Source organism: Oncorhynchus nerka, linkage group LG26 (genome assembly GCF_034236695.1).
Source record: "Oncorhynchus nerka isolate Pitt River linkage group LG26, Oner_Uvic_2.0, whole genome shotgun sequence".
Classification (NCBI taxonomy): Eukaryota; Metazoa; Chordata; class Actinopteri; order Salmoniformes; family Salmonidae; genus Oncorhynchus; species Oncorhynchus nerka.
The window spans coordinates 45,816,144-45,834,070 of NC_088421.1; the positions used below are offsets into that span (position 1 = coordinate 45,816,144).

Genomic DNA, 17,927 nt, shown 5'->3' on the forward strand with positions numbered 1-17,927 from the left:
TACTGGTCTCTAGGGAACAACAGTATTAGTCTGTCTACTGGTCTGTAGGGAACAACAGTATTAGTCTGTCTGATGTCTACTGGTCTGTAGGGAACAACAGTATTAGTCTGTCTACTGGTCTGTAGGGAACAACAGTATCAGTCTGTCTACTGGTCTGTAGGGAACAACAGTATTAGTCTGTCTAATGTCTACTGGTCTGTAGGGAACAACAGTATTAGTCTTTCTGATGTCTACTGGTCTGTAGGGAACAACAGTATTAGTCTGTCTACTGGTCTGTAGGGAACAACAGTATTAGTCTTTCTGATGTCTACTGGTCTGTAGGGAACAACAGTATTAGTCTGTCTACTGGTCTGTAGGGAACAACAGTATTAGTCTGTCTGATGTCTACTGGTCTCTAGGGAACAACAGTATTAGTCTGTCTACTGGTCTGTAGGGAACAACAGTATTAGTCTGTCTGTCTACTGGTCTGTAGGGAACAACAGTATTAGTCTGTCTGATGTCTACTGGTCTGTAGGGAACAACATTATTAGTCTGTCTGATGTCTACTGGTCTGTAGGGAACAACAGTATTAGTCTGTCTACTGGTCTGTAGGGAACAACAGTATTAGTCTGTCTAATGTCTACTGGTCTGTAGGGAACAACAGTATTAGTCTGTCTACTGGTCTGTAGGGAACAACAGTATTAGTCTTTCTGATGTCTACTGGTCTGTAGGGAACAACAGTATTAGTCTGTCTGTCTACTGGTCTGTAGAGAACAACAGTATTAGTCTTTCTGATGTCTACTAGTCTGTAGGGAACAACAGTATTAGTCTGTCTGATGTCTACTGGTCTGTAGGGAACAACAGTATTAGTCTGTCTACTGGTCTGGAGGGAACAACAGTATTAGTCTGTCTGATGTCTACTGGTCTGTAGGGAACAACAGTATTAGTCTGTCTGATGTCTACTGGTCTGTAGGGAACAACAGTATTAGTCTGTCTGATGTCTACTGGTCTGTAGGGAACAACAGTATTAGTCTGTCTACTGGTCTGTAGGGAACAACAGTATTAGTCTGTCTGATGTCTACTGGTCTGTAGGGAACAACAGTATTAGTCTGTCTACTGGTCTGTAGGGAACAACAGTATTAGTCTGTCTGATGTCTACTGGTCTGTAGGGAACAACAGTATTAGTCTGTCTACTGGTCTGTAGGGAACAACAGTATTAGTCTGTCTACTGGTCTGTAGGGAACAACAGTATTAGTCTGTCTGATGTCTACTGGTCTGTAGGGAACAACAGTATTAGTCTGTCTACTGGTCTGTAGGGAACAACAGTATTAGTCTGTCTACTGGTCTGTAGGGAACAACAGTATTAGTCTGTCTGTCTACTGGTCTGTAGGGAACAACAGTATTAGTCTGTCTGATGTCTACTGGTCTGTAGGGAACAACAGTATTAGTCTGTCTACTGGTCTGTAGGGAACAACAGTATTAGTCTGTCTGATGTCTACTGGTCTGTAGGGAACAACAGTATTAGTCTGTCTAATGTCTACTGGTCTGTAGGGAACAACAGTATTAGTCTGTCTACTGGTCTGTAGGGAACAACAGTATTAGTCTGTCTGATGTCCACTGGTCTGTAGGGAACAACAGTATTAGTCTGTCTACTGGTCTGTAGGGAACAACAGTATTAGTCTGTCTACTGGTCTGTAGGGAACAACAGTATCAGTCTGTCTAATGTCTACTGGTCTGTAGGGAACAACAGTATTAGTCTGTCTGATGTCTACTGGTCTGTAGAGAACAACAGTATTAGTCTGTCTACTGGTCTGTAGGGAACAACAGTATTAGTCTGTCTACTGGTCTGTAGGGAACAACAGTATTAGTCTGTCTACTGGTCTGTAGGGAACAACAGTATTAGTCTGTCTGTCTACTGGTCTGTAGGGAACAACAGTATTAGTCTGTCTGATGTCTACTGGTCTGTAGGGAACAACAGTATTAGTCTGTCTACTGGTCTGTAGGGAACAACAGTATTAGTCTGTCTACTGGTCTGTAGGGAACGACAGTATTAGTCTGTCTGATGTCTACTGGTCTGTAGGGAACAACAGTATTAGTCTGTCTGATGTCTACTGGTCTGTAGGGAACAACAGTATTAGTCTGTCTACTGGTCTGTAGGGAACAACAGTATTAGTCTGTCTACTGGTCTGTAGGGAACAACAGTATCAGTCTGTCTACTGGTCTCTAGGGAACAACAGTATTAGTCTGTCTACTGGTCTGTAGGGAACAACAGTATTAGTCTGTCTACTGGTCTGTAGGGAACAACAGTATTAGTCTGTCTGATGTCTACTGGTCTGTAGGGAACAACAGTATTAGTCTGTCTACTGGTCTGTAGGGAACAACAGTATCAGTCTGTCTACTGGTCTCTAGGGAACAACAGTATTAGTCTGTCTAATGTCTACTGGTCTGTAGGGAACAACAGTATTAGTCTTTCTGATGTCTACTGGTCTGTAGGGAACAACAGTATTAGTCTGTCTACTGGTCTGTAGGGAACAACAGTATTAGTCTGTCTGATGTCTACTGGTCTGTAGGGAACAACAGTATTAGTCTGTCTACTGGTCTGTAGGGAACAACAGTATTAGTCTGTCTACTGGTCTGTAGAGAACAACAGTATTAGTCTGTCTGATGTCTACTGGTCTCTAGGGAACAACAGTATTAGTCTGTCTACTGGTCTGTAGGGAACAACAGTATTAGTCTGTCTGTCTACTGGTCTGTAGGGAACAACAGTATTAGTCTGTCTGATGTCTACTGGTCTGTAGGGAACAACAGTATTAGTCTGTCTGATGTCTACTGGTCTGTAGGGAACAACAGTATTAGTCTGTCTACTGGTCTGTAGGGAACAACAGTATTAGTCTGTCTGATGTCTACTGGTCTGTAGGGAACAACAGTATCAGTCTGTCTACTGGTCTCTAGGGAACAACAGTATTAGTCTGTCTACTGGTCTGTAGGGAACAACAGTATTAGTCTGTCTACTGGTCTGTAGGGAACAACAGTATTAGTCTGTCTACTGGTCTGTAGAGAACAACAGTATTAGTCTGTCTGATGTCTACTGGTCTGTAGGGAACAACAGTATTAGTCTGTCTGATGTCTACTGGTCTGTAGGGAACAACAGTATTAGTCTGTCTACTGGTCTGTAGGGAACAACAGTATTAGTCTTTCTGATGTCTACTGGTCTGTAGGGAACAACAGTATCAGTCTGTCTACTGGTCTGTAGGGAACAACAGTATTAGTCTTTCTGATGTCTACTGGTCTGTAGGGAACAACAGTATTAGTCTGTCTGATGTCTACTGGTCTGTAGGGAACAACAGTATCAGTCTGTCTACTGGTCTCTAGGGAACAACAGTATTAGTCTGTCTACTGGTCTGTAGGGAACAACAGTATTAGTCTGTCTGTCTACTGGTCTGTAGGGAACAACAGTATTAGTCTGTCTGATGTCTACTGGTCTGTAGGGAACAACAGTATTAGTCTGTCTACTGGTCTGTAGGGAACAACAGTATTAGTCTGTCTGATGTCTACTGGTCTGTAGGGAACAACAGTATCAGTCTGTCTACTGGTCTCTAGGGAACAACAGTATTAGTCTGTCTACTGGTCTGTAGGGAACAACAGTATTAGTCTGTCTGTCTACTGGTCTGTAGGGAACAACAGTATTAGTCTGTCTACTGGTCTGTAGGGAACAACAGTATTAGTCTGTATGATGTCTACTGGTCTGTAGGGAACAACAGTATTAGTCTGTCTGATGTCTACTGGTCTGTAGGGAACAACAGTATCAGTCTGTCTACTGGTCTCTAGGGAACAACAGTATTAGTCTGTCTACTGGTCTGTAGGGAACAACAGTATTAGTCTGTCTGTCTACTGGTCTGTAGGGAACAACAGTATTAGTCTGTCTACTGGTCTGTAGGGAACAACAGTATTAGTCTGTCTGATGTCTACTGGTCTGTAGGGAACAACAGTATTAGTCTGTCTACTGGTCTGGAGGGAACAACAGTATTAGTCTGTCTGATGTCTACTGGTCTGTAGGGAACAACAGTATTAGTCTGTCTGATGTCTACTGGTCTGTAGGGAACAACAGTATTAGTCTGTCTACTGGTCTGTAGGGAACAACAGTATTAGTCTGTCTACTGGTCTGTAGGGAACAACAGTATTAGTCTGTCTAATGTCTACTGGTCTGTAGGGAACAACAGTATTAGTCTGTCTACTGGTCTGTAGGGAACAACAGTATTAGTCTGTCTGATGTCTACTGGTCTGTAGGGAACAACAGTATTAGTCTGTCTACTGGTCTGTAGGGAACAACAGTATTAGTCTGTCTACTGGTCTGTAGGGAACAACAGTATTAGTCTGTCTACTGGTCTGTAGGGAACAACAGTATTAGTCTGTCTGTCTACTGGTCTGTAGGGAACAACAGTATTAGTCTGTCTGATGTCTACTGGTCTGTAGGGAACAACAGTATTAGTCTGTCTACTGGTCTGTAGGGAACAACAGTATTAGTCTGTCTACTGGTCTGTAGGGAACAACAGTATTAGTCTGTCTGTCTACTGGTCTGTAGGGAACAACAGTATTAGTCTGTCTACTGGTCTGTAGGGAACAACAGTATTAGTCTGTCTACTGGTCTGTAGGGAACAACAGTATTAGTCTGTCTGATGTCTACTGGTCTGTAGGGAACAACAGTATTAGTCTGTCTACTGGTCTGTAGGGAACAACAGTATTAGTCTGTCTGATGTCTACTGGTCTGTAGGGAACAACAGTATTAGTCTGTCTACTGGTCTGTAGGGAACAACAGTATTAGTCTGTCTACTGGTCTGTAGGGAACAACAGTATTAGTCTGTCTGATGTCTACTGGTCTGTAGGGAACAACAGTATTAGTCTGTCTACTGGTCTGTAGGGAACAACAGTATTAGTCTGTCTACTGGTCTGTAGGGAACAACAGTATTAGTCTGTCTGATGTCTACTGGTCTGTAGGGAACAACAGTATTAGTCTGTCTACTGGTCTGTAGGGAACAACAGTATTAGTCTGTCTACTGGTCTGTAGAGAACAACAGTATTAGTCTTTCTGATGTCTACTGGTCTGTAGGGAACAACAGTATCAGTCTGTCTACTGGTCTGTAGGGAACAACAGTATTAGTCTGTCTACTGGTCTGTAGGGAACAACAGTATTAGTCTGTCTGTCTACTGGTCTGTAGGGAACAACAGTATTAGTCTGTCTGATGTCTACTGGTCTGTAGGGAACAACAGTATTAGTCTGTCTACTGGTCTGTAGAGAACAACAGTATTAGTCTGTCTACTGGTCTCTAGGGAACAACAGTATTAGTCTGTCTACTGGTCTGTAGGGAACAACAGTATTAGTCTGTCTGTCTACTGGTCTGTAGGGAACAACAGTATTAGTCTGTCTGATGTCTACTGGTCTGTAGGGAACAACAGTATTAGTCTGTCTACTGGTCTGTAGGGAACAACAGTATTAGTCTGTCTAATGTCTACTGGTCTGTAGGGAACAACAGTATCAGTCTGTCTACTGGTCTGTAGGGAACAACAGTATTAGTCTGTCTGTCTACTGGTCTGTAGAGAACAACAGTATTAGTCTTTCTGATGTCTACTGGTCTGTAGGGAACAACAGTATTAGTCTGTCTACTGGTCTGGAGGGAACAACAGTATTAGTCTGTCTGATGTCTACTGGTCTGTAGGGAACAACAGTATTAGTCTGTCTACTGGTCTGGAGGGAACAACAGTATTAGTCTGTCTGATGTCTACTGGTCTGTAGGGAACAACAGTATTAGTCTGTCTACTGGTCTGTAGGGAACAACCGTATTAGTCTGTACTGGTCTGTAGGGAACAACAGTATTAGTCTGTCTACTGGTCTGTAGGGAACAACAGTATTAGTCTGTCTGATGTCTACTGGTCTGTAGGGAACAACAGTATTAGTCTGTCTGATGTCTACTGGTCTGTAGGGAACAACAGTATTAGTCTGTCTGATGTCTACTGGTCTGTAGGGAACAACAGTATTAGTCTGTCTACTGGTCTGTAGGGAACAACAGTATTAGTCTGTCTGATGTCTACTGGTCTGTAGGGAACGACAGTATCAGTCTGTCTACTGGTCTGTAGGGAACAACAGTATTAGTCTGTCTGATGTCTACTGGTCTGTAGGGAACAACAGTATTAGTCTGTCTACTGGTCTGTAGGGAACAACAGTATTAGTCTGTCTGATGTCTACTGGTCTGTAGGGAACAACAGTATTAGTCTGTCTAATGTCTACTGGTCTGTAGGGAACAACAGTATTAGTCTTTCTGATGTCTACTGGTCTGTAGGGAACAACAGTATTAGTCTGTCTACTGGTCTGTAGGGAACAACAGTATTAGTCTTTCTGATGTCTACTGGTCTGTAGGGAACAACAGTATTAGTCTGTCTACTGGTCTGTAGGGAACAACAGTATTAGTCTGTCTACTGGTCTGTAGAGAACAACATTATTAGTCTGTCTGATGTCTACTGGTCTCTAGGGAACAACAGTATTAGTCTGTCTGTCTACTGGTCTGTAGGGAACAACAGTATTAGTCTGTCTGATGTCTACTGGTCTGTAGGGAACAACAGTATTAGTCTGTCTACTGGTCTGTAGGGAACAACAGTATTAGTCTGTCTGATGTCTACTGGTATGTAGGGAACAACAGGAAGTCCTAAAGGTGCCACCCTCTCCCACCACAACATCGTCAACAACGCCTATTTTGTGGGTCTTCGTCTGGGATTCAACTGGAAGGTCAGTGGAGACATGAGACTATTATCATCTCTCTCTCTGTGGCCCTCTCTCTCTCTCTGTGGCCCTCTCTCCCTCTCTGTGGCCCTCTCTCTCTCTGTCGCCCTCTCTCTGTCGCCCTCTCTCTCTCTCTCTGTCTCCCTCTCTCTGTCGCCCTCTCTCTCTCTCTCTCTCTCTGTCGCCCTCTCTCTGTCGCCCTCTCTCTCTCTCTCTGTGGCCCTCTCTCTCTCTCTCTCTGTGGCCCTCTCTCTGTGGCCCTCTCTCTGTGGCCCTCTCTCTGTGGCCCTCTCTCTGTGGCCCTCTCTCTGTCGCCCTCTCTCTGTCGCCCTCTCTCTGTCGCCCTCTCTCTGTCGCCCTCTCGCTCTCTCTGTCGCCCTCTCTCTCTCTCTCTGTGGCCCTCTCTCTCTCTCTGTGGCCCTCTCTCTCTCTCTGTCGCCCTCTCTCTCTCTCTGTGGCCCTCTCTCTCTCTCTGTGGCCCTCTCTCTCTCTCTGTGGCCCTCTCTCTCTCTCTGTGGCCCTCTCTCTCTCTCTGTGGCCCTCTCTCTCTCTCTATGGCCCTCTCTCTCTCTCTCTGTCGCCCTCTCTCTCTCTCTGTCGCCCTCTCTCTCTCTCTGTCGCCCTCTCTCTCTCTCTGTCGCCCTCTCTCTCTCTCTGTCGCCCTCGCTCTCTCTCTGTCGCCCTCGCTCTCTCTCTGTCGCCCTCGCTCTCTCTTTGTCGCCCTCTCTCTCTCTCTGTGGCCCTCTCTCTCTCTCTCTGTGTCTCTCTCTCTCTCTCTCTCTCTCTACTTTTCTCATGTAACCTCTGCTCTTGTTGATTCCCCCTCAGCCTATAAGAGCGTGTGTTCCTGTTCCCCTGTACCACTGCATGGGCTCAGTGTTAGGAGCGATGTGTTTGGCACTGCATGGCATCACCCTGGTCTTCCCCTCTGCTGGGTACGACAGCCGTGCCAACCTGGAGGCCATTCAGAATGAAAGGTAGTAAAGTTTAGGAACCTCTTCCTTAAGTGACTTACACATCCTGGAGACTTACAATAGAGATATTTCATGTCAGTCTGTTGTAATAAGAATAATATAAATAGCTGCCACTGAGCACATTGAGAATGAACCTCTATAATACACTAAATACCTAAATACCTCTATATGTTCTCTGTTTCAGGTGTAATTTCCTCTACGGAACTCCTACCATGTACATTGACATGCTTGGACAGCCTGACCTACACAACTATGACCTGTCATCAGTTGAATCTGGTGAGACATTTGAGGTTTGTTTGTGTAGACTGTTGTTTGATGGCTGGAAATACATAAAAATCAACTGAATTGCTGTGGTAAAGTTTAAGCTGAAAGGGGTCATTTGCAGTTGCTACATCCATTTTTTGGACAGTATATCACAAAAGGGAGTACACCCCTCACATTTTTCTAAATATTTGAGTATATCGTTTCATGTGACAACACTGAAGAAATGACACTTTGCTACAATGTAAAGTAGTGAGTGTACAGCTTGTATAACAGTGTACATTTGCTGTCCCCTCAAAATAACTCAACACACAGCCATTAATGTCTAAACCACTGGCAACAAAAGTGAGTACACCCCTAAGTGAAAATGTCCAAATTGGGCCCAATTAGCCATTTTCCCTCCCCGGTGTCATGTGACTCGTTAGTGTTACAGGGTCTCAGGTGTGAATGGGGAGCAGGTGTGTTAAATTTGGTGTCATCGCTCTCACACTCCCTCATACTGACTTGTCACTGGAAGTTCAACATGGCACCTCATGGCAAAGAACTCTCTGAGGATCTGAAAAATAATTGTTGCTCTACATAAAGATGGCCTGGGCTATAAGAAGATTGCCAAGACCCTGAAACAGAGCTGCAGCACGGTGGCCAAGACCATACAGCGGTTTAACTGGACAGGTTCCACTCAGAACCGGCCTCGCCATGGTCGACCAAAGAAGTTGAGTGCACGTGCTCAGCGTCATACCCAGAGGTTGTCTTTGGGAAATAGACGTATGAGCGCTGCCAGCATTGCTGCAGAGGTTGAAGGGGTGGGGGGTCAGCCTGTCAGTGCTCAGACCATACGCCGTACACTGCATCAAATTGGTCTGCATGGCTGTCGTCCCAGAAGGAAGCCTCTTCTAAAGATGATGCACAAGAAAGCCCACAAACAGTTTGCATGATGAGAAGTAGACTAAGGACCTGGATTACTGGAACCATGTCCTGTGGTCTGATGAGACCGAGATAAACTTATTTGGTTCAGATGGTGTCAAGTATGTGTGGCGGCAACCAGGTGAGGAGTACAAAGACAACTGTGTCTTGCCTACAGTCAAGCATGGTGGTGGAAGTGTCATGGTCTGGGGCTGCATGAGTGCTGCTGGCACTGGGGAGCTACAGTTCATTGAGGGAACCACGAATGCCAACATGTACTGTGACATACTGAAGCAGAGCATGATCCCCTCTCTTCGGAGACTGGGCCGCAGGGCAGTATTCCAACATGATAACGACCCCAAACACACCTCCAAGACGACCACTGCCTTGCTAAAGAAGCTGAGGGTCAAGGTGATGGACTGACCAAGCATGTCTCCAGACCTAAACCCTATTGAGCATTTGTGGGGCATCCTCAAACGGAAGGTGGAGGAGTGCAAGGTCTCTAACATCCACCAGCTCCGTGATGTCGTCATGGAGGAGTGGAAGAGGACTCCAGTGGCAACCTGTGAAGCTCTGGTGAACTCCATGCCCTAGAGGGTTAAGATGCAAAATGATGGTGGCCACACAAAATATTGACACTTTGGGCCCAATTTGGACATTTTCACTTAGGGGTGTACTCACTTTTGTTGCCAGCGGTTTAGACATTACTGGCTGTGTGTTGAGTTATTTTGAGGGGACAGCAAATTTACACTGTTATACAAGCTGTACACACTACTTTACATTGTAGCAAAGTGTCCTTTCTTCAGTGTTGTCACATGAAAAGATATACTCAAATATTTACAAAAATGTGAGGGGTATACTCACTTTTGTGATATACTGTATATATTAAATTCATGTACCCATTGATTCTTGAATAATATAACGTACAAATGCCAGCTTAGTTCAGCTGTCGTACCCCACCATAACCAAAAATAGTCTGTTTTACTCCTATGTTTGTAAACAGTGTAAACGTTAGTCTGGAGCCCTGTTTTAACCTGTTTGAGGCTCTTGACTACCGTTTTCAGTTGGTGTCACCAGTTCATTATTTGGTTGCACCAATATAAACCTTTTATAATCATCTTTATAAAGTCATTCACTGTGGTTTAAAAAGGTGGTATGATTAAATAAATACATTTTTCAATCAAACATGTCCAAGCAGTAATGTATGATTCAGGTCATTTTCATCTGCAACCGAAACCATTCGCTAAGTTCCCCCCCGCTGACAAGATCCTCTGGCAATGGTTTCAAAATAATACACAATTAAATTTAACACAGATGACCCTTACTAATCAGGAAGCTCTCTGATATGTTGTGATGGACTGTCATTATAAATGCTTCACAGGGACCTGGTCAAATTAGGTTTGTAGTGTGGCTAGCCACTGAATGAGTCTGAAGTCACTGTCAGCATGCAGTCAAAGCTACTAACCACTTTTGGAGCTAACTCGTGTTCTCAAATCGTATCCTGAAGTCGACAGCAGATATGAGTTGAATTCATAATATGGCAAACTTAGCTAGCTTACATACATTTAGAGAAAACAAGTTATATTAAGTGGCTAGCTAACTAGCTAGCATTAGCAATGTTTGGTGGTCAATGAGACTGTGAGCTAGCTAACCAGCAATGTAACAAAATAATAATTTAGAAAAATCCTCAAAGGCTCTGCATTTCAGGAATCACAGTAGCAAGCATTGGAACGCTGCGATTGGTTGCCCAAAATTCTGGGGCGAGGCTTAGCGAAGCATCAATTAGCTGATTGTTGCTATATTTTTATTTTATTGTCAAACTAGGGCTCTGGAAATGTCAGATGTGTTTTGCTCAATAGAGATCCATTGGCCTACATGTTTGTGTGCACGAGCTAATAGGCTAATTCATTTGGGACTATTTCACCACTAAATAAACTCAAAACACATTAGCTAGATCGCTAACTGAATATTGCTGATGGTTAGCTGTGTAATGGATTAATTGCAGTAAACTGAATGCCCTAAAAACAATCCAGTGATAGTCTACTAGGACTCAGCGCCAACATGTACCTCACGCTCTCTGCATCTCAAAGACATAACAGAAATGTTGTTTTTTAAAACAGTGCCTGTCGCTCAATATTGAGGGTTGAGAAATAGTGATCATACCCCTAGAAAGCAGAGACCCTTCCCCTCTTCAACTAACAACATGTTTTCAAAACTTATGTTTTTCCCACAACTGCATTTTGAAAGAGAGCATTTCTCTTCCACTAAATAGATATTTGGAAGGAGAGGGCGTGGCTGGCTCATCACAGCAGCTGGCCCCGGCGTAATAGACACTTTCATGGCAGGACTCAATTCACTTTAGGCGTACTGCTTGACCAAATCATGATTTTATACAAAACAATAAGAAGTTTTGAGTGAGGTCCTGATGCCCTCCTAAAACAATCATTTGTATATTATGGATTGTCAGTCCTTTCATCCATAACTCTTTCTATGAATTTGAGAGTAGTTACATGTCTCTGCCCCCATCCCTCAGATTTTTACCAAAACAGTGGCGGGGTGTCAATTTGTTTTATTTTTCAACTGCAGATTGCAGTAGTATAATGTATTAGTAATACAGTAATAGTATTTATGCCCAGGAAGGGTGGTTGTGATTTCTGTTGTTGTGTTCCAGGGTTTACGGGTGGGTCTCTTTGTCCTCCTGAAGTCATGAGGAAACTCAAAACTGATATGAATGTCAAGGATATGATAGTAAGTTCTACCCATCTTTTTCTCTGTGTGTATAATATACTTTATAATCTGTATGGGGTAACACAACGCTCCCTTGGTAACATCAGATAGGCTATGGGACCACAGAGAACAGCCCTGCAGCATTTGTTGGTTTCCCGCGAGACAACGAGGAACTGAAGACCGAGACAGTGGGATGTATCCTGAACCACACTGAGGTATCAAACCTTAACTGACACCAGACGTGTGTGTGTGTGTGTGAGCGAGCAAGTGAGAGGAGAGAGACAGAGAATAGATAGTCATGTGTCTAATGTCAGGGTCCTAATTCATCTACATGCAGTATGTGTAACGTTTATATTCCTCCTTCATTAAAACACACATGAAACCCTACCTGTGTTCTCCTGGCCAGGCGAAGGTGGTGGATGTGTCCTCTGGAGAGGTGGTTCCTCTGGGGGATCCAGGAGAGCTGCTGATCAGAGCTTACTCTGTTATGCTGGAGTACTGGGACGACCCAGACAAGACCAGTGAGGCTATCGCCAAAGACCGCTGGTACAGAACCGGGTAAGAAATGAGATGGAGAGAAAGAGATGGAGGGAGGGAGAGATAAAGACACACAGAGACCCAGACAGCAACAGGTGAAAAGTGAGCGCGAGCATCAACTGTGAATGTCTCCACAGTGACATAGCCAGTCTGGACAGGTTTGGGTACTGCCGTATAGTGGGACGTATAAAGGACATGATCATACGTGGAGGAGAGAACATCTACCCTGCTGAGATAGAGAAGTTCCTTCACACCCATCCCAACGTACAGGAGGCCCAGGTGAGAACATCTACCCTGCTGAGATAGAGAAGTTCCTTCACACCCATCCCAACGTACAGGAGGCCCAGGTGAGAACCACCCCAACGTACAGGAGGCCCAGGTGAGAACCACACCCATCTCAACGTACAGGAGGCCCAGGACTCAGCACCACTAGAGGGCATCTGAGAATAGAACAGCACCACAGTAACACCATTACAACCAAGTTACACAAATCTATCCAGGAAATGTTAGTACCAGAACCTTTCATTTCCTGTCTTCATTTCTCAATACTCATATCACCATATGATGTCCATACACAGATGTCAACAGTAGGTATGGTTGGGTCAGTTTTCTGATTCCAGTGTATCCAGGTGTGTATATGCTCTCCCTGTCCTGTCCACCTCTCTTTCTCCCCAGGTGATTATATTCTCTCCCTGTCCTGTCCACCTCTCTTTCTCCCCAGGTGATGATATTCTCTCCCTGTCCTGTCCACCTCTCTTTCTCCCCAGGTGATTATATTCTCTCCCTGTCCTGTCCACCTCTCTTTCTCCCCAGGTGTTCATATTCTCTCCCTGTCCTGTCCACCTCTCTTTCTCCCCAGGTGTTCATATTCTCTCCCTGTCCTGTCCACCTCTCTTTCTCCCCAGGTGATTATATTCTCTCCCTGTCCTGTCCACCTCTCTTTCTCCCCAGGTGATTATATTCTCTCCCTGTGCTGTCCACCTCTCTTTCTCCCCAGGTGATTATATTCTCTCCCTGTCCTGTCCACCTCTCTTTCTCCCCAGGTGATGATATTCTCTCCCTGTCCACCTCTCTTTCTCCCCAGGTGATTATATTCTCTCCCTGTCCTGTCCACCTCTCTTTCTCCCCAGGTGATTATATTCTCTCCCTGTCCACCTCTCTTTCTCCCCAGGTGATTATATTCTCTCCCTGTCCTGTCCACCTCTCTTTCTCCCCAGGTGATGATATTCTCTCCCTGTCCTGTCCACCTCTCTTTCTCCCCAGGTGTGTATATTCTCTCCCTGTCCTGTCCACCTCTCTTTCTCCCCAGGTGATGATATTCTCTCCCTGTCCTGTCCACCTCTCTTTCTCCCCAGGTGATTATATTCTCTCCCTGTCCTGTCCACCTCTCTTTCTCCCCAGGTGATGATATTCTCTCCCTGTCCACCTCTCTTTCTCCCCAGGTGATTATATTCTCTCCCTGTCCTGTCCACCTCTCTTTCTCCCCAGGTGATTATATTCTCTCCCTGTCCACCTCTCTTTCTCCCCAGGTGATTATATTCTCTCCCTGTCCTGTCCACCTCTCTTTCTCCCCAGGTGATGATATTCTCTCCCTGTCCTGTCCACCTCTCTTTCTCCCCAGGTGTGTATATTCTCTCCCTGTCCTGTCCACCTCTCTTTCTCCCCAGGTGATGATATTCTCTCCCTGTCCTGTCCACCTCTCTTTCTCCCCAGGTGATTATATTCTCTCCCTGTCCTGTCCACCTCTCTTTCTCCCCAGGTGATTATATTCTCTCCCTGTCCACCTCTCTTTCTCCCCAGGTGATTGGCGTGAGAGATGAGAGGTTGGGGGAACAGGTGTGTGCCTGTATCAGACTGAAGGAGGGACTGGACTGTAGCAGAGAGGAGATCAGAGACTTCTGCAAGGGACAGGTGAGACAGAAAAAAACAGGTCACCTGGGGATTGAACACAAGATGGTTATCCCACTGAGTTGAAGTCGTTTTAACCAGATGGTTATCCCACTGAGTTGAAGTCGTTTTAACCAGATGGTTATCCCACTGAGTTGAAGTCGTTTTAACCAGATGGTTATCCCACTGGGTTGAAGTCATTTTTAACCAGATGGTTATCCCACTGGGTTGAAGTTGTGTTAACCAGATGGTTATCCCAGTGGGTTGAAGTCGTTTTAACCAGATGGTTAGTTATCCCACTGGGTTGAAGTCGTTTTAACCAGATGGTTAGTTATCCCACTGGGTTGAAGTCGTTTTAACCAGATGGTTATCCCAGATGGTTATCCCACTGGGTTGAAGTCGTTTGAACCAGATGGTTATCCCACTGGGTTGAAGTCGTTTGAACCAGATGGTTATCCCACTGGGTTGAAGTCGTTTGAACCAGATGGTTATCCCACTGGGTTGAAGTCGTTTGAACCAGATGGTTATCCCACTGGGTTGAAGTCGTTTGAACCAGATGGTTATCCCACTGGGTTGAAGTCGTTTTAACCAGATGGTTATCCCACTGAGTTGAAGTCGTTTTAACCAGATGGTTATCCCAGATGGTTATCCCACTGGGTTGAAGTCGTTTTAACCAGATGGTTATCCCACTGAGTTGAAGTTGTTTTAACCAGATGGTTATCCCACTGGGTTGAAGTCGTTTTAACCAGATGGTTATCCCACTGAGTTGAAGTCGTTTTAACCAGATGGTTATCCCAGATGGTTATCCCACTGGGTTTAAGTCGTTTTAACCAGATGGTTATCCCACTGGGTTGAAGTTGTTTTAACCAGATGGTTATCCCAGATGGTTATCCCACTGAGTTGAAGTCGTTTTAACCAGATGGTTATCCCACTGAGTTGAAGTCGTTTTAACCAGATGGTTATCCCACTGGGTTGAAGTTGTTTTAACCAGATGGTTATCCCACTGGGTTGAAGTCGTTTTAACCAGATGGTTATCCCACTGAGTTGAAGTCGTTTTAACCAGATGGTTATCCCACTGAGTTGAAGTCGTTTTAACCAGATGGTTATCCCACTGGGTTGAAGTTGTTTTAACCAGATGGTTATCCCACTGGGTTGAAGTAGTTTTAACCAGATGGTTATCCCACTGAGTTGAAGTTGTTTTAACCAGATGGTTATCCCAGATGGTTATCCCACTGGGTTGAAGTTGTTTTAACCAGATGGTTATCCCAGATGGTTATCCCACTGGGTTGAAGTCATTTTAACCAGATGGTTATCCCACTGAGTTGAAGTTGTTTTAACCAGATGGTTATCCCAGATGGTTATCCCACTGGGTTGAAGTCGTTTTAACCAGATGGTTATCCCAGATGGTTATCCCACTGGGTTGAAGTCGTTTTAACCAGATGGTTATCCCAGATGGTTATCCCACTGGGTTGAAGTTGTTTTAACCAGATGGTTATCCCACTGGGTTGAAGTCGTTTTAACCAGATGGTTATCCCAGATGGTTATCCCACTGGGTTGAAGTTGTTTTAACCAGATGGTTATCCCAGATGGTTATCCCACTGGGTTGAAGTTGTTTTAACCAGATGGTTATCCCACTGGGTTGAAGTCGTTTTAACCAGATGGTTATCCCAGATGGTTATCCCACTGGGTTGAAGTCGTTTTAACCAGATGGTTATCCCAGATGGTTATCCCACTGGGTTGAAGTCGTTTTAACCAGATGGTTATCCCACTGGGTTGAAGTCGTTTTAACCAGATGGTTATCCCACTGGGTTGAAGTCGTTTTAACCAGATGGTTATCCCACTGGGTTGAAGTAGTTTTAACCAGATGGTTATCCCAGATGGTTATCCCACTGGGTTGAAGTCGGTTTAACCAGATGGTTATCCCAGATGGTTATCCCACTGGGTTGAAGTCCTTTTAACCAGAATCCCAGATGGTTTTAACCAGATGGTTCCCACTGGGTTGAAGTCGTTTTAACCAGATGGTTATCCCACTGAGTTGAATTCGTTTTAACCAGATGGTTACCAGATGGTTATCCCACTGAGTTGAAGTCGTTTTAACCAGATGGTTATCCCACTGAGGTGAAGTCATTTTAACCAGATGGTTATCCCACTGAGGTGAAGTCGTTTTAACCAGATGGTTATCCCACTGGGGTGAAGTCGTTTTAACCAGATGGTTATCCCACTGGGTTGAAGTCGTTTTAACCAGATGGTTATCCCACTGGTTATCGTTTTAACCAGATGGTTATCCCACTGGGTTGAAGTCGTTTTAACCAGATGGTTATCCCACTGGGTTGAAGTCGTTTTAACCAGATGGTTATCCCACTGGGTTGAAGTCGTTTTAACCAGATGGTTATCCCACTGGGTTGAAGTCGTTTTAACCAGATGGTTATCCCACTGAGTTGAAGTCGTTTTAACCAGATGGTTATCCCACTGAGTTGAAGTCGTTTTAACCAGATGGTTATCCCACTGAGTTGAAGTCGTTTTAACCAGATGGTTATCCCAGATGGTTATCCCACTGAGTTGAAGTCGTTTTAACCAGATGGTTATCCCAGATGGTTATCCCACTGGGTTGAAGTCGTTTTAACCAGATGGTTATCCCAGATGGTTATCCCACTGGGTTGAAGTCATTTTAACCAGATGGTTATCCCACTGAGTTGAAGTTGTTTTAACCAGATGGTTATCCCACTGGGTTGAAGTCGTTTTAACCAGATGGTTATCCCACTGGGTTGAAGTCGTTTTAACCAGATGGTTATCCCACTGAGTTGAAGTTGTTTTAACCAGATGGTTATCCCACTGGGTTGAAGTCGTTTTAACCAGATGGTTATCCCAGATGGTTATCCCACTGGGTTGAAGTTGTTTTAACCAGATGGTTATCCCAGATGGTTATCCCACTGGGTTGAAGTTGTTTTAACCAGATGGTTATCCCACTGGGTTGAAGTCGTTTTAACCAGATGGTTATCCCAGATGGTTATCCCACTGGGTTGAAGTCGTTTTAACCAGATGGTTATCCCACTGGGTTGAAGTCGTTTTAACCAGATGGTTATCCCAGATGGTTATCCCACTGGGTTGAAGTCGTTTTAACCAGATGGTTATCCCACTGGGTTGAAGTTGTTTTAACCAGATGGTTATCCCAGATGGTTATCCCACTGGGTTGAAGTAGTTTTAACCAGATGGTTATCCCACTGGGTTGAATTCGTTTTAACCAGATGGTTATCCCACTGGGTTGAAGTCGTTTTAACCAGATGGTTATCCCACTGGGTTGAAGTCGTTTTAACCAGATGGTTATCCCAGATGGTTATCCCACTGGGTTGAAGTCGTTTTAACCAGATGGTTATCCCACTGAGTTGAAGTCGTTTTAACCAGATGGTTATCCCAGATGGTTATCCCACTGGGTTGAAGTCGTTTTAACCAGATGGTTATCCCACTGGGTTGAAGTCGTTTTAACCAGATGGTTATCCCAGATGGTTATCCCACTGGGTTGAAGTCGTTTTAACCAGATGGTTATCCCACTGGGTTGAAGTTGTTTTAACCAGATGGTTATCCCACTGGGTTGAAGTAGTTTTAACCAGATGGTTATCCCACTGGGTTGAATTCGTTTTAACCAGATGGTTATCACCGTTTTAACAGTCGTTTTAACCAGATGGTTATCCCACTGGGTTGAAGTCGTTTTAACCAGATGGTTATCCCACTGGGTTGAAGTCCTTTTAACCAGATGGTTATCCCACTGGGTTGAAGTCCTTTTAACCAGATGGTTATCCCACTGAGTTGAATTCGTTTTAACCAGATGGTTATCCCACTGGGTTGAAGTCGTTTTAACCAGATGGTTATCCCACTGAGGTGAAGTCATT

The 17,927-nt window shown here is 44.5% G+C and overlaps 1 protein-coding gene across 5 annotated transcripts in view; it reads left to right on the plus strand.

Moving 5' to 3' along the window:
• The window catches only part of LOC115116770 (medium-chain acyl-CoA ligase ACSF2, mitochondrial-like), a 40,004-nt gene that overhangs the window by 21,136 nt on the left and 941 nt on the right, over nt 1–17,927 (plus strand). For 3 of the 5 annotated variants that reach the window (XM_065010812.1, XM_065010813.1, XM_065010814.1), the window contains exons 8-15: nt 6,662–6,757; nt 7,580–7,728; nt 7,910–8,001; nt 11,561–11,637; nt 11,724–11,831; nt 12,023–12,174; nt 12,291–12,432; nt 13,954–14,064. In XM_065010812.1, coding sequence (XP_064866884.1) covers nt 6,662–6,757; nt 7,580–7,728; nt 7,910–8,001; nt 11,561–11,637; nt 11,724–11,831; nt 12,023–12,174; nt 12,291–12,432; nt 13,954–14,064 — 927 coding nt within the window. Of the gene's footprint in view, nt 1–6,661; nt 6,758–7,579; nt 7,729–7,909; nt 8,002–11,560; nt 11,638–11,723; nt 11,832–12,022; nt 12,175–12,290; nt 12,533–13,953; nt 14,065–17,927 lie in introns of those variants that run through there. The other 2 variants (XR_010461268.1, XM_065010815.1) reach the window with 2 other exon arrangements.